At 41.0% G+C, this 15,155-nt stretch overlaps 1 protein-coding gene across 4 annotated transcripts; it reads left to right on the top strand.

Annotated features, from left to right (window-relative positions):
• The first annotated feature begins 639 nt into the window (after positions 1-639).
• On the top strand, positions 640-15,018 carry LOC108238249 (discoidin domain-containing receptor 2). 4 transcript variants are annotated; one of them, XM_037972994.1, is made up of 17 exons: positions 640-919; positions 1,403-1,509; positions 3,548-3,650; positions 3,775-4,012; positions 6,799-6,946; positions 7,081-7,183; positions 7,322-7,505; positions 7,999-8,239; positions 8,562-8,627; positions 8,793-8,926; positions 10,015-10,219; positions 11,254-11,471; positions 11,699-11,823; positions 11,905-12,117; positions 12,199-12,433; positions 13,131-13,280; positions 13,624-15,018. In XM_037972994.1, exons 2-17 carry the CDS (start codon positions 1,425-1,427, stop codon positions 13,774-13,776), a joined length of 2,601 nt encoding a protein of 866 aa, XP_037828922.1. In that variant the 5' UTR covers positions 640-919; positions 1,403-1,424; the 3' UTR covers positions 13,777-15,018. The 4 variants fall into 4 exon arrangements, with proteins under 4 accessions (XP_037828922.1, XP_037828921.1, XP_037828920.1 ...); XM_037972993.1 differs by having other exon boundaries at positions 8,790-8,926; XM_037972992.1 differs by having other exon boundaries at positions 641-919; positions 7,319-7,505.
• Positions 15,019-15,155: the final 137 nt, after the last annotated feature.

The raw sequence follows: 15,155 nt of genomic DNA, 5'->3' as shown, positions 1-15,155 counted from the left end.
AAATATTCAGACAAACCAATCCAACCTTTGACCCAACAGCTTTAACCCAACAACTGAGTTATCAAAATAACCCAGCAGTTTTTAGTGTGTGTGTAGATGAGCATAACCTTTGACAGAAAGAACACAGACGCTAACTTTGTATGATTAAAAAAAAATGCGCAAGTCATTATTAATAAGACCAGGATGAACTTCTAATTTTTAAAAGTATTTTGCTTCATAGGAGAGTTATTTTTCTGGCTTTTACATTTTATTAAATGTAACAAAACACCCAAACGACAGCTATGCCAGTCTGTTTAATTTAGTGTCAAGGATTCATGCCCTGACAGCAGCTGAATAAATATGGAAAACTAACGTGACATCAAAGCAGAACCAGCTTTTCTTTGGAGTGACAACCACAAAACTTTATTATTCTTCCTGTTTTAGTAGCGGCAGGCTTCTGTTCCTGTTCTCCTAACGGCCTGAGTGTTCATTGTGATTTTAATTGTTTTGTGATGGCCTGGCTTTCTTTCTTTCTTTCTTCTCGTTTTTTTCCATGTTCACTTCAGCAAGTATTTCTCTTCAGGGAAATGAACTCCAGTCCATATTTTGGTCAGTAGCTTTTGTAGGAAGCCACACACACACTGCGGCTCTCCCGTCTCTGGGTCATAACTGGAACCATTCATGGATCAGGTAGAGTCGTGGTATTCTGGCCTCACCTCATGGGCCCAAAGTGTGGTATTTTCTCTGTTTCTTTCCTCCAGACAGGACGACTCTTACATTAGCCTGCATTTCCTCCCTCTCCTCCTCCTCCTCCTCTTCCTCTTCTCCCTGAGCCTCTTTCCATTTCTAGAAATAACTTCCAAAGAGGAGGCCAGGGGAAGATGTGGAATACTGTCAGAAACCGATTATTTTCGTAATAAGGAGAGAAGAACTCATAAACGTAAGTAAAATTCATTTATTTCTTAAAGTTGCCAACAAAGTACTGGTAGTTTGTGTGAGTCTGGGGACCAAATTGATTTAAAAGCTCTCCTGTTCAAACAGGACATTGTTCATCAAGACTTATCATTTGGGCTCCATTTGGGTTTATTTTTGGAATCACAATGCTCTCTGCACTACTTTTTTATGTCAGTGCACCACATTTAATGGTAATGATAGTAATTGAATGGTTGAGTATGCTGTGTCAGAGGTATATATATATATGCCAGACTTTCATAGTGCTATAAATTTCAGGTGAGTATTTAGATTTGCAACAGCAGGATGCCACTATTAAACTTAGCTTTTAGAACCTTTAATCTGTCTTTTGTTCATTTTAAGATTCTTTTTAGCAGAAATCTTGTTATAAGACGGGCTTTTGCCACAGAAATCTAAGATTTAAAAAGGTGATATGTCAAGTTGTTTTGCTTCTCCACGGTTTGTCTTTCAGGAGAGCAGTTTGGTGAGAAGAGATGAAGATCTCTGAGGTCAAACTGGTCCCACACCTTGTCCTCTTCATCCTGCTGACTGTTTCCATCAAAGCCCAAGTCAACCCAGGTAGACTATTATGTTCCTGAAGCTGACCGGCTTTAAACAAAGAAAAGTTTGACTGAACTTGTTCACCCTGATCGCTGCACACAACAATCAGCAGCTTATAAATCCATAAGATTAGCTTTATCCAATGAGAGGTTACAGCAGAAGAAAACAAACATTTTAGAATATGACATTATACGTTAAAATAACTTTCTTTATGAGTTTGAGGAATTAGCTTGTTGATCCAACATTTAGGTGGGTGGGCTCAGAATGCATGATGTGTTTGTTAGTGTGTATGTGTGTGTGTGTGTGTGTGTGTGTGTGTGTGTGTGTGTGTGTGTGTGTGTGTGTGTGTGTGTGTGTGTGTGTGTGTGTGTGTGTGTGTGCGTGTGCGTGGTTTACCTAATGGTCAGAAAGCAAACATCTTCCGAACAAGCAGACCTTTCACAAGCAGGGGGGCAAAAAAACGGTAGAAGGTTTGGAGTTGTAGGTATAAGAAACACGGACACACACACTCATACACATGCACTCATCTGAGCAGTCAAAGGCCTGTTTGTTCATCTGCGTCCTAAAAGTTCATGAGAGGATTTTTTGTGGAATTCTGAGTAAAACACAAATATTCTATAAGAAACAGAAAACAATAGTAGAAACTAGAAATAGGTGCCGATGCAGCTAATAGTAACTTTGAACTTCATTTTGTAATAATCTAAGGTGAAAAGAAGCCAATGTTTTGATGTATAATCTGTAGAAGAGGATCAGAAGAAATGTTAAAGCTGCTGCCAGTGGCTCATTAGGGTCACCATGGTAACCCCCACACCTGTGTCTCTCACTCCTTGACTGCACTCCTAAAAGACAGGCAGACAGAAACAGAAACAAAGAAGTAAACTTCAAAAAACTATAAGTTGTTTAGGAAAAATTCCTAAAGAATAAAAGTATCTAGTTGTCGCACATCGGTTTTTATGTCCCTAAAGTGATTTTGTTGGAGATATGACAAGGTAAAAAGACCCTTCACTTCAGTTTTGAAGAGGAAAATCTGAGTTCAGGTACAATGGAAGTCAATGGGAGTTTGGATGTGCCCACTCTGCACTGATTTGGGAGAAAGCCGGGAGTCCTAGCATCACTAGCTCAGAAATGTTAACCCTCTCAAGGCAGGCGTTGCAACAACATATCTGATTTCCTGTTACTAAACTTAATTTGAGCCTGAGAGGGTTAAATGTGTGACATTATTATCCTGTCAGTTAAGCATTCTGAGGTAAAATCTCTCAAATTCATAAAACTTAAACTGCAGTTTTGTAAAAACTTTTTAAAAAAAAACATCAAAATACCAGTTCAGTTACGTAAAGTCCAACCTTCTGTGACCCTGTAATCTTTGACGATGTTTCTACTGAGAAGCACGTCTGTGTTGTACAGCTCCAAAGAGGGCTGAGTTTCCTCACTTGTTTTGCAAAAAAAACATGTCTATTTAGAAATATTTTGCAAATTTTGTGTTGTATAGTGTACTCCTACAGTCCCAGCACAGTGTTTCTAAACAAACTGTACATTTGATTGTCATTTTTTTCTAAAGCCGTGAATAAAACAATGTGATGAAAACCAAAAAATAGTAATAAGGGTGGTTCAATGTCCGTGCACGGGCAGCTTTAATAAAAAAAGAAACTCTATGGAAAGAGCACAGATCACCGCAAAGTTGTTCTGTAAATTATATTGTCACTCCAAAGTTTCTTCTATTGTCAGTCATGATGATTTCCTCACATCCCAGTGGTATACATCATGAAAACACATGAAAAGTAAAGAGTGGGCAGCTCAGTGGACCCTCCCTTTTCATTTTGCTTAGACTGGCACCTACACACTGATGCCTCTGTTTGGCTTTAGAGGCCTTTCAGGGCTGCAGGAAAAAGGAGTTGGGGGGGAGGGATGAGCCTGACCAATTAGCCTGCAAATATATGAAAAGGGGGAAAGAAATGGCACATGGAAGCCTTTACTCCCTTACGCCCACATGCAAAAACACATTTAGTATTTCTTTTTTTTTACCCATGTTTATCTGTGAATCCTTGTGTGTTTACAGAAACGTGCCGCTATCCTCTGGGTATGAGCAGTGGGCAGATTCAGGATGAGGACATCTCTGCTTCCAGTCAGTGGTCTGAGTCTACTGCTGCAAGATTTGGAAGGCAACTTTGATTTTATTACCTCACCTCTACTTGATTTGCCTTTCAGCAAGGCTGACACATCATCAATCAGCCTGCAGAGTGAACTCTGTGCCCTCCCTCCTCTTTTCCTCTCGCTCTCCTGCAGACTCGACTCTGACAACGGGGACGGTGATGGGGCCTGGTGTCCTGACATCGTGTCAGAGCCCGACGATTTCAGAGAGTACCTCCAGGTGGACCTGCGCTCACTGCACTTCATCACGCTGGTGGGCACGCAAGGTCGCCATGCCAACGGCATGGGGAACGAGTTTGCCCAAAGGTACAGAATCAAGTACAGTCGTGACGGCAAGAACTGGGTGGGCTGGCGAGACAGGAGCGGAAGGCAGGTGAGCACATCTGCAAACTGCACATCTGCTTTTTGCAAATGTGCAAACAGAATTTCAGTCAGATCTGCAACAAAGCGTAGGAATAAATAGAACAACGAGACCCAGAACCCTAAAATCTTTTGTCTTTAGTTTTTAGAGCCTTTGTCAGATAAAAGATGGATTTTTCCAAACTATGAGAACAGTTGATGAATTGACAAAAACAATGCAGGCAGTCATAAATGTAACACAGGGAATTTTCAAAAACGCTGCACTCATACAGACACTCTGCTTCGTCGTACCTCTGTTTCAGTAGATTACGTAGATCCTCTTTACACTGGATGATGACCTCACTACGACGAGGTTTTGGTTTTGGCGAGGGCTTCAAGGAAGTATAAGTTATGGAGCGTTTTGAGCATGCAGAAATATCTTTAGTGAAGATATGTTGACTTATTGTTGGGATGGCAACATATGGGTGGAGTGTGGTGGCAGGCAGAGTTTGAACTTTACCGTGACAATCAGAGAACAACTCTTACTCCCATATAGTGCAGATATGCAGTAATCACAAGTAAGAATGGTCACTTCAAGCAAAAACACTACACATACAGGAAACAACAAGTGACAGTCATTTAAGCTTTTTACAACACATTTATTTTGCCCTTTCCACACTGTTTCTGAAGTTTAGAACGTCATTCTGAATACAGAGAAACTCTAAACATGTCAGAGACAACGCAACACTGTGGACATTCATTTTACCAAGGACTAATGCTAGCCATTGTTTTATGATTAAGGACTATTGCAGAGTATTTCATTCTTTTTTGAGAAAACGTGGTCAAATTCAAGGCTTGCGGAGCCAGGCAAATGTTTTCTTTGCTTTGCTGCCTATTACATACAGTTGAAACCAGATGTTTCCAGCCACTGTATAAAAAGGCACAGAACCATTTTTTTCTCAATGTCTGACATTAAATCAGACTAAACCTTTCCTGTTTGAAGTCAGTTAGGATTACCCAAATTATTTCTACTTGTTAAATGCCCGAATAATGGGAGAGGTTTGGAGTGTCAGTAAGGACGGGTCATTCACCCTCTCACCTTCAATAATTCGAACCATAGCCGTGCAAATCAACGCGGATCAGTTGTCAGGGCTGGCCCCAAGGCTAAGCTACAACCCTATCAACCCTACAACCCCAAGCTGCACTTCGTGTAAGTTACTGAAGTGCGCACATGACACCACGCAACTCCAACAACTAAACCACACTCTGTGCGCACCAATACAAACTGCGCCATGTTCAACTGGACAACTTTTGGACACACAACAAGAAGCACTTGTTCTAATTATGGTCAGGCCTACTGGATGAAAAAGGGTGGATGTACTCAAGATTCTGCTGCATCCTGTCAGGCTGCTAAGTGCTGTTTCCTCCTACACAGCCAGGGCGTGGTGCATTTGTGAGCAAACGTGGTAGGAACATTGTGCGAGCATGCTGCAGACGTATGGAGAGTGATGAGGGCGCATGAGAGCACCTTGTGGAGGCAGAATACGTCAAGAAAAACAATGTGGCATTTCACATTTTAGAAATTTTAATACAAAATGAAACATCGGTTATTGGCTGCATACGTTTGTCGTAGGACCAAAACACAAACACAACTGAGTTTCCAACCACAAAATCTGCAGCTCTGTCTTCAAAGCAACTACATTCAAAGGGCTGAGCGAGCCCCTCGGCTCCTTCATTTGAGATCAGTCGGAGAGCTTCGAGTTATGTAAATTCAGGCACAAATTTTAGTCAACAACCCTTGAAGCATATTATCCTGAGAGGGGAAAAATGTAACCGACTCTAATTAGAAATTCAGTTTTTCTAGTCACAATGAAAAACATAGAAAATAAATATATAAAACTTGAAAGTGAGAAGTTTCAGCCCTTCATTCTGAGAAACAGTAAATATACATTATACATTTTTATCCATTATAAGGAGATTGGCAGAAAGGTTAGGATAGGACGGCTGGAAGCATCTAATTTATGTCTAAGCATTATAGACTAAGATACTTTTCCGGTGATGTTTGACTTATTGTCAGGCAAGACCTTTGTTCTGTTACCATAAATTTAATACTTTTGTCTGGCTCCTTACAGCAACAGGACAGATTCAGAAGATTTACCGTTTTAATCTGCGCCAAAAAATTAAAATAAAAGACAAGCAGGACATTTTATGTGAAAGATAAAAGTCAGGGGTGGGGTCAGGTGAGACTAAGATGGTGGATCATTTATTGGTAAGAATAGGATTTTAATGATTTTTCTACAAATATGAGCAACTTCTTAAATGACAAACCTTTGGAACCCTCAGGAAATGTCAGGGTTGTGTGTTTTCAGTTTTTGAAAGTACAAATAAAATGTTTTTCACATATTTTTTTTTTATAAGTGCACATCATTGGGATTTTAAGCCACATTTTCAGTGATGGAGTCTTTTTTTTTTCACTTATTGAAGTCGTTTGAGTTATTTTTTCACTAAAGGACAAAAATGGTGCATTCTTTGCTGGTAAAAGAATAAAAATTAAAAAGTGGGAAAACAAAACCGTAAAATCAAAAGTTACCACTGAGGAATAATGTGAGCTTTGACAAATCCCATCAGTTACTATACATGCTCATCTTCAAATTGCATGTGGACCAAATTAAATCTAAATTGGACCATTCCGTTACTTCTTTCGTCAGTGAGTGTCCAAACTAATCATCAACAGAGTTTACCTTTGTTCTTTAATGGATGTCTTCATTAAAGACACACGTCACGCTAATTCAACCATCCCTGCTTCCTGTCCTCTGCCAGGTCATCGAGGGCAACAAGAACGCCTACGACGCGGTGCTGAAGGATCTCGAGCCGCCCATCGTGGCTCATTTCGTCCGCTTCATGCCCATCACTGACCCCTCCATGATCGTGTGCATGAGAGTGGAGCTCTACGGCTGTGAATGGCTGGGTTAGTCAGAACTCCTTGGAGTTTTTTGTCTATTTTTGTTTTTTACTCTTTGCTGAAAATGTTGTTCGAGTGCACAGTATTGTATGAGGACACAAAAACGAGTCCAAAATGTTCATTTTGCGTGCCCTCTACAGATGGTCTGATGTCTTATAGCATTCCAGATGGACACCAAATGATCTACAGAGGCCTGGATGTCTTCTTTAACGACTCTGTGTATGACGGCACATTAGCTGAGAGGTTGGACTTTTTGACGAGCCAGAGAAGCCAATAGTGCATTCATCAAGTTTATTTTTCAGCCACAGTGGTTCTTATTGTCCAGAATGAAAGAAAGGAATGCGCTAATTTCTGTCTCTTGACCAAAAATCCCTCCAGCAGACTGACAAAGGGCCTCGGCCAGCTGACAGACGGCACGTGGGGTTTGGATGATTTTCTGCACAGCCACATTCACGGTGTGTGGCCTGGATACGACTATGTGGGATGGAGCAACAAGACTTTCCCCAAAGGTTACGTAGAGATGATCTTTGACTTTGACCACATCCGGAACTTCACCTCCATGAAGGTACGAACTCCATGTGGGTGGGTGGGGTGGTGGAGTTATTCGGCAGCGTAAAAGTGAAACAATGGATTATTTTTAAACCTGCTGAGCTGACACCGTGTTGAATAAAGTGCTGCGGCATTCTGGCCAAGTACATAAATTTTGTGCTGCAGCAACCTGCATAGGGATAGAAACCTCTTGTTATATTTTAACTCAGCAGAGACAAAGCTTTGTGTACTTTTTAAGGTAGTATTGAGCAATAGTTCTCAAGGCGGGGTGTTTCATACATGAGATTCTGTGTTATGAACAGTTAATATCTTACCTGTTGCAGATAGCTCTTTGTAGAACCACAGTTTGGATAAAAAGTTTAATTCTGACAGGACTGATCAGCTAATAGCTAGTCCAAACGCAGCTAAGACCAAAGTGAAATAGCTTTGTGTCACTGGAGTTACACGGTGGTGCTTGCTCATCGAGGACTCCCAACATTTGAACCAAAAACCCGTTTCCTCTCCCACAGGTTCACTGCAACAACATGGTGAGCCGTGGAGTGAGGGTGTTCAGACAGGTCACGTGTTACTTCAGGTCAGGGTCTGATTGGGAGGCTGACCCCGTCACTTTCAGGCCGCCTGGTGACGACATGAGCCACGGCGCTCATTTTGTCCCGGTGCCCCTCAGGGACCGAACAGCCAGGAGCATCAAGTGTCGTTTTCACTTCGGCGATCAGTGGATGCTGTTCAGTGAGGTGGCCTTCCAGTCAGGTAGAAACCCCTTAAAGCAGTGGTGTCCAATCCTGGTCCTGGAGGGCCTCTATCCTGCATGTTTTAGATGTTTCCCTGCTTTTCAGCGGGTCTTTGAATTCTGCAGAAGCCTGATAATCACTCAGTCATTCAAATCAGGTGTTTCAAAGCAGAGAAACATCTAAAACATGCAGGATAGTGGCCCTCCAGGACCAAGATTGGACACCACTGCCTTAAAGCCTTTAATTCCACACCATATTGCCACCATGTTGACTGGGCTGGAGCAGACTTGGTTGGATGTTTGCTTCTTGGTTTTATTTTTTCCTCCCTTTTTGTCTCACAGGCTCTGCAGTTTACAACACATCACTGCTGTCTCACAAACAGGGACCCCCTGCAAACACACCGCCAGGTTAGCAGTTTACTTTTAAAGCTAAGCAAAGAAAATGTTTTCTGATCAAACACTGCCCCCTGCTGGCAGTCTCTGAGCCTACTGCTCATGAAGGCTTCTCAGTTCATTTGTCATCAAACACAAAGAGCACTGTGCAAGTATACCATAATAATGTCTTTTTAGTAGATGACCCCACTCACAAAGTGGATGACAGCAGTACGAGGATCCTGATTGGCTGCTTGGTGGCTATTATAGCCATCCTATCGACCATCATAGTCATCATACTGTGGAGGCAGGTCTGGCTAAAGATGCTTGAAAAGGTGAGAATACTTTTTTTTTTATATATCAGTAATATTATTTTAGAATTGGACTCATCTGATCAGGTCAAGCTGAGTTATTGGACAGAGGAGTACGCACTGAGCTGCGTACTCTCACAAAGACAATAATCTACTGACAAAAAATATATATATAAAATATTCTGATAAATCAGAAAATGATCTGTCATTAAGGAAGACACAAAAAGAATAAAATAAAGTAGAAAGAAATTATGAAGGGAAACAATGCAACTTCTGCCCAAAATTCCAACATCCCTCAACTTTCCTCCATCAAGTCTGGTAGTTTTTTGGAATTTAATTTTATAATAATCTAATAATCTAAGATGTGTGGTTCCCAAGCATTTTAGCTCCTGACCTACAAAATGAAAGCTCTCGCCGGTTTAAATATACAAAACCTACTAATAACCCAATAAAACATCTGCATGATTACAGTCTTAACATCCACATTATTGTTTAATCATTTATGAATGCTGTTTTTGTCTTTTGTCAAAGTGATAGAGAAAAGATGACATAAACAAGTGTTTTTTAAATGTAAGTTGATATTTGGAGATGATCTAAGGATTCCCACTTGGTGTTTCATGACTCACACTGGGGTCCCCACCCCAGCTTTAAGAACCACTGATCTAAGCTGACAAAATGCTGACATTTTTAAACAAACTAAATAAGAAGAATAAAAATAACCGAGATTAAGAAAAAATAAACATGTTAAAGCTCTGATTTACATGGTGGTCCTAATGAGCCATGGGCAGCAGCTTCACTCAGGTTTTTTTTAATTCTCTTACAGTTTTTCCATCAAAACAACATTTAGCTGAACTGGTATTTTGTCTGTTTAGATTATTACAAAAGTAAGCTCCAAATTATTTAGAATTGTTGTTTCTAGTTTGGTTTAATTGTTTTTTTGTATGTGTTTTTAAAAGCTGTTTAACGAGCTTGGATTGACCTTTTGCCCGTACGCAGAATCAAATCCAAATCTGCATTAAGTTGAGTTTTGGGGATTATATCCAGACATGGCAACCCTGTGAGGTGTTCGTGTTTGAACCGATTCTGACCCATCACCAACGCTCTCTCTGTAGGCGTCTCGCCGCTTGTTGGATGATGAGCTGACGGCCCGTCTGGCCGTGCAGACCCAGGCCTTCTCCCTCCATCACTCCTCCCTGTCCAGCGTGGGCGGCTCCACCTCCATGTATGAGAGGGTCTACCCCCTCCGTGCCGACTACCAGGAGCCTTCTCGCCTCATCCGAAAACTGCCCGAGTTTGCCCAGTCCAGCGAACACCTCGGTAAACTGAGGCAGCGCCATGGAAAAGTGTTTCCTTTAGGGGGGCTGTGAGCATGAAGCTGAGTACAACCATCAGAGGCGGATCATAGGACCAGCTGCAGACCCTCTGAGTGCTGAAACTGAAGATTCAAATCAGCAGAACAGAAGCTAAAATGAAAAAAAGTAGTTAAAGGCTAAAATCAGCAAAACTATAGCTCAAGGCTAAAATTATCTGAACAACAGCTAAAAGCTAAAATGAGCTAAACCACAGCTACAAGGCTGAAACCACCAAAACTGTAGTTGAAAGCTAAAATTTGCTAAACAGTAGCTAGAATCTTAATTAGCAAAACACTACCTGCAAGCTAAAGTTGGATAAATTGTAGCCAAAACATAAAATTAACTAAACAGTAGGTAAAATTAGCTAAACCACAGCTAAAATTATAAAATGAGCAAAACTGTAGCTAAAAGCTAAAACGACCTAAACAGTAGCTGCAAGTTAAAGTTGGCTAAACCACAGCTAAAAGCTAAAATCAGCTAAGCTAAAAGTAGCATAAAAAGACAAAAAGCACCATGGTTGTAATGGAATTGAAGCGATCTCAGTGAGTCATCACATAAATACATGCAGTGAACTGCACACTTTTTTAACTATTTGTTTCGTTCATGTTAACCATAAGAAAAACCCGCCAGTGCATGTTGTCTCATGTCAATATGGACATTCAAAATATGATGCATATGTTGGGCAGACATTATCTATAAAATTGCAGTCATGATCTAATGCTAATCTGCCTTTTTAAATTTTGTGCACAGATATACAGTAATAGTTTTAATTTACGTACTAGAGTCACAAAACTGAATAATATCTAATATTAGTGGAATTTCGACATATGCAGCCTATGGAAATCTGTTTTATTCTCATTCTTTAAGTATATATTTGGACACACATGTCCTCTGACATAAATCAGAGGCTGCAGCACCCTTCGCACCCTTACTTCTCACGGCTTTGCTTGGAGGTCAACTAACGCTTCAGGTCCTGAAAGCTGCTTGTTTGTCTTCCAGAGTGTGGCGCCTCCTGCAGAGCAGCCGGTGGTTCAGACAGCGCTCCGCACTACGCAGAGGCAGACATCATCAGTCTGCAGGAGTCCTCAGACAGCAGCACGTACTCCATCACAGCTGTCAACATGAGTCTGATTACAGGAGCAGACTCATCCATGAGGGAGTTTCCCAGAGAGAAGCTCACCTTCAAGGAGAAGCTGGGAGAGGGCCAGTTTGGAGAAGTATGATCACTTTGGGGGGTTTTTTCCAGCCCTGTTTGTTTATAATGAACCCTTTCTGTTGTTGTCATCACTCGCTTGGTGTCACTTTGAGGGGAATATTTTAAAAATAAAATCAATCACAGAGCTCAGTGTGTGGCAAAACCACTAGACTGTGAGATTAAAAGTGCTAAAACGGAGGTTGTACAGTAAGTGGTGCCAAGTGGATGATGGACTGCTTCTCCACACAGGTACACTTGTGTGAGGCTGAGGGCCTGAGGGACTTCTTGGATGAGGAATTGTCAGCTGAAGGGAACCAAGAGTCTCTGCTCGTAGCTGTGAAAAAACTGCGTGAAGATGCGAACAAGAATGCCAGGTAAAAGGCAGCTGGCTGAGCAGCTCTGTTCATTCAGTCGTGAAGTCCGATTGATAACCGTTTATCATCCATGTGCTGCAGGAACGACTTCCTGAAGGAGATACGAATCATGTCTCGCCTGAGGGACCCTAACATCGTCCGCCTGCTGGCGGTGTGCGTGGACAAAGATCCTCTGTGCATGATCACAGAGTACATGGAAAACGGAGACTTGAATCAGTTCCTGGGTGGCCTCAGACTGAAAGAGACCACTGATAAAGACAAGACAGGTCAGGAAGAGAGGATGGATATGATCAGGTAGGACTTCAACCTGAGAAATATGCATTTTCTGTGAGTGCAGTGTGAATTTTGTCCGTCCTGTGACTTCCTGTTTTGTAGTTACACTCAGCTGATTGGCATGGCGGTGCAGATCGCTTCTGGGATGAAGTACTTGTCCTCTCTCAACTTTGTCCACCGTGACCTGGCGACTCGTAACTGCCTGGTGGGGAAGAACTACACCATCAAGATTGCCGATTTCGGCATGAGCCGGAACCTCTACAGAGGGGATTATTACCGGATTCAGGGCAGAGCAGTGCTGCCCATTCGCTGGATGTCATGGGAGAGCATCCTCCTGGTAAGAGAAGGGAGAACATGGGACAATCTACTTTTATTACATCAGTACATTGGTCCCTGGTTGTGTTTAATACAAGTTTACCTCCATTTTGAAATGGCCCAAGTATTCCTTTATTGTGTCTAAAAACTTAAACTTAAAGTTCAGTAAGGTTATAACTGTAGCATTTTGTTTGTGAGTGGTGGTTTCTGTCAGCATTTAATCCGTTTTTGTTGTTTTTATACACCCATCCTAAGATGGGACGTTTTCGTCCAAGCTCTAAACTGATAACCCTTGAATACAGAAATGCGAAACTGCACAGCTGGACCCCTCAAGGGTCAAGGATGGTTCCTGTTGATTTCAAGGTCATGGGGTCAAAGGTTAAGGACATAGGTGACCCCTATGTTAAAACATCGTCTATGCTCTAGCTTGACATCTGAGTAAAATAACAACTTTGAAATGTCAAACTCTTTGTTCCCTAGATTATACCTATCTGTCCATCTGTAAGATAGTACACAGAAGGTTGTCGATGGTGTAACTCCACAAATGTTTAGGATAGAAAATGGCATCAGATTATGGTTCCACATTAGATCTTTTTTTTACTAAGACCACTTACCCCAAAGCAATCTCGAGTGGTAATCTTTAAGTCTACTACTCTGATTATAAAATGGGTTTGGTTGGCAGTAATCTTGTTGTTTTGGGGGATTTTTTTTCCTCTCAGGGTAAATTCACCATGGCCAGCGATGTGTGGGCGTTCGGAGTGACTCTGTGGGAAATCCTGACTCTGTGTAAGGAGCAGCCGTACTCCCAGCTCTCCGACGAGCAGGTCATTGAAAACACGGGCGAGTTCTTCCGGAACCAGGGCAAGCAGGTGAGCTTTGAGCAGGTGGAGCCTACACATCCTGAGTTCAGACTGCATGATACACACTCTTTGTACTGTTGATAGTAGGTTTCAGCTCTCATGTTTTCAAATGTAAAATAAAAGGCTGTTCATGCTGATGAAAAACATTCCCACAGCATGATGCTGCCACTGCCATGCTTCAGAGTGGGAATGGTGTTCTCAGCAGGATGAAAGGTGTTGTGTTTTCACCTGACATTATGTTGTCCCTGATGGCCAAATCCCATCATCTTCTTCACGTGTTTGGGGAATCTCCAATATGCCTTTTGAGTGATACTTTTCTAACCCACTGATGCTGATGGTTTTATGCTCCCAGGTGTACCTGCCGAAGCCTCTCTGCTGTCCTGATGGAGTCTACAGCGACCTGATGCTGAGCTGCTGGAGGAGAAACGCCAAGGAAAGGCCGAGCTTCCAGGAGATTCACACTCAGCTGATGGAGAGCGTGGCAGAGCAGATGGGAGACGCATAGCAAATTAGAAAATGCTAATTTAACACTTTCAGAGTAACATTTATCACTTTCATACATATCAAATGGAAACATCTACAGAAAGTGTTAATCTAACAGCGAAGTGTGTTAAAATGTACTGTAAATCCTATTTATTACATTGAATTTAACAAGAACACTGGCAAACATCCTGACTTTTCAAAACCCAAAGTACGTGTTCCACACAGCTGTCGGGCACAATATAGAGAAATCAGTTTGTTGGAGACATTTAGACATTTCATTGCAAATGTATCTCAATTTACCGTGTCTAACAAGTAAAATGGTGTTATACAACACGTCACTTCAACAACATAAACAGCATCGAATCTGTTCAACAAATGTAGTCAGTGAATTTGACAGAAAACTGGCTTCTCATCAGCAAAATATGAGTTGAAAAAGAACCGTATGATTAGTTGTGAAACGTGTTTTACATTTTAATCTTTTTTCAGCGTAGGTCGGTTTCAGTTTGGCAAGCCTGCACACATAGTTAGGTACTGACTCCTAATGAGAGGCAACAGCTACTTGGTGTTACTGCACAAACAAATCCCATCATAAAGTTACATTTTTGAGCTGTATTCACAGTTTATATGTTTGACTTCATGCCTCAAGCTTCAAATATCAGATGTTTTGCCTGGATTTAAATGATGAAGTCCTGTTGCAAGATCTGGATTTTTTTAAAGATAAGGTTTTGTAAATAAGTGTGATTATCTTTAACAACTTTGATATTTTCCAAACTAACTTTTCTTTACCACGAACTGTCACATTGCATGAAAAATGATTTTGAGAATAAGTGTAAACATTTCAAAAGGTTTACCAATTTCTTAATGTGTCTTTGTCACAGCGGTGCTGTAAATAATAGCTATATACAGTAATATACACTTGAAATAAACTCTGCACTGTAGATAATATTAATTAACAATATGAACACAACATATAGGTTACATGTACGTGTATTTTTTGTTGCTCTTTACTTCTTATATTGTATTTGTTTAATATATATTTTATATCCTTGCTATATTTGTATGTTTGTGTTTTCTTTAGAGAGTCTCAGCACAGTGTCAGATGTGGGATATTATTGTTAAATGTATATTTATGCTGGGTTTTTTTTAGCATAAACCAAGGCATGATAATAATGACTTCTTTTTATACCGATTATCTTGTTTTATAAACACGTTTTTGTACCTTTTCAGAAATTAATTTACTGTATATAGTTGAGTAGTTGTAAATAAAGACACAAAATATGTCGAAAATATTTTCGAAACCATTCATTTTTTGCCGCTTTCTTCGAGAAGAGGGAGACGGGTCGCTTTAAATCGATGCGCTCACTCTTAGTTTTGGGCCTCTTCGCGTGCCGTCGAGGTCTC

This window comes from Kryptolebias marmoratus, linkage group LG20, assembly GCF_001649575.2.
Source record: "Kryptolebias marmoratus isolate JLee-2015 linkage group LG20, ASM164957v2, whole genome shotgun sequence".
In the NCBI taxonomy this organism is placed as follows: Eukaryota; Metazoa; Chordata; class Actinopteri; order Cyprinodontiformes; family Rivulidae; genus Kryptolebias; species Kryptolebias marmoratus.
This window is presented reverse-complemented; position numbering and strand designations above follow the sequence as displayed.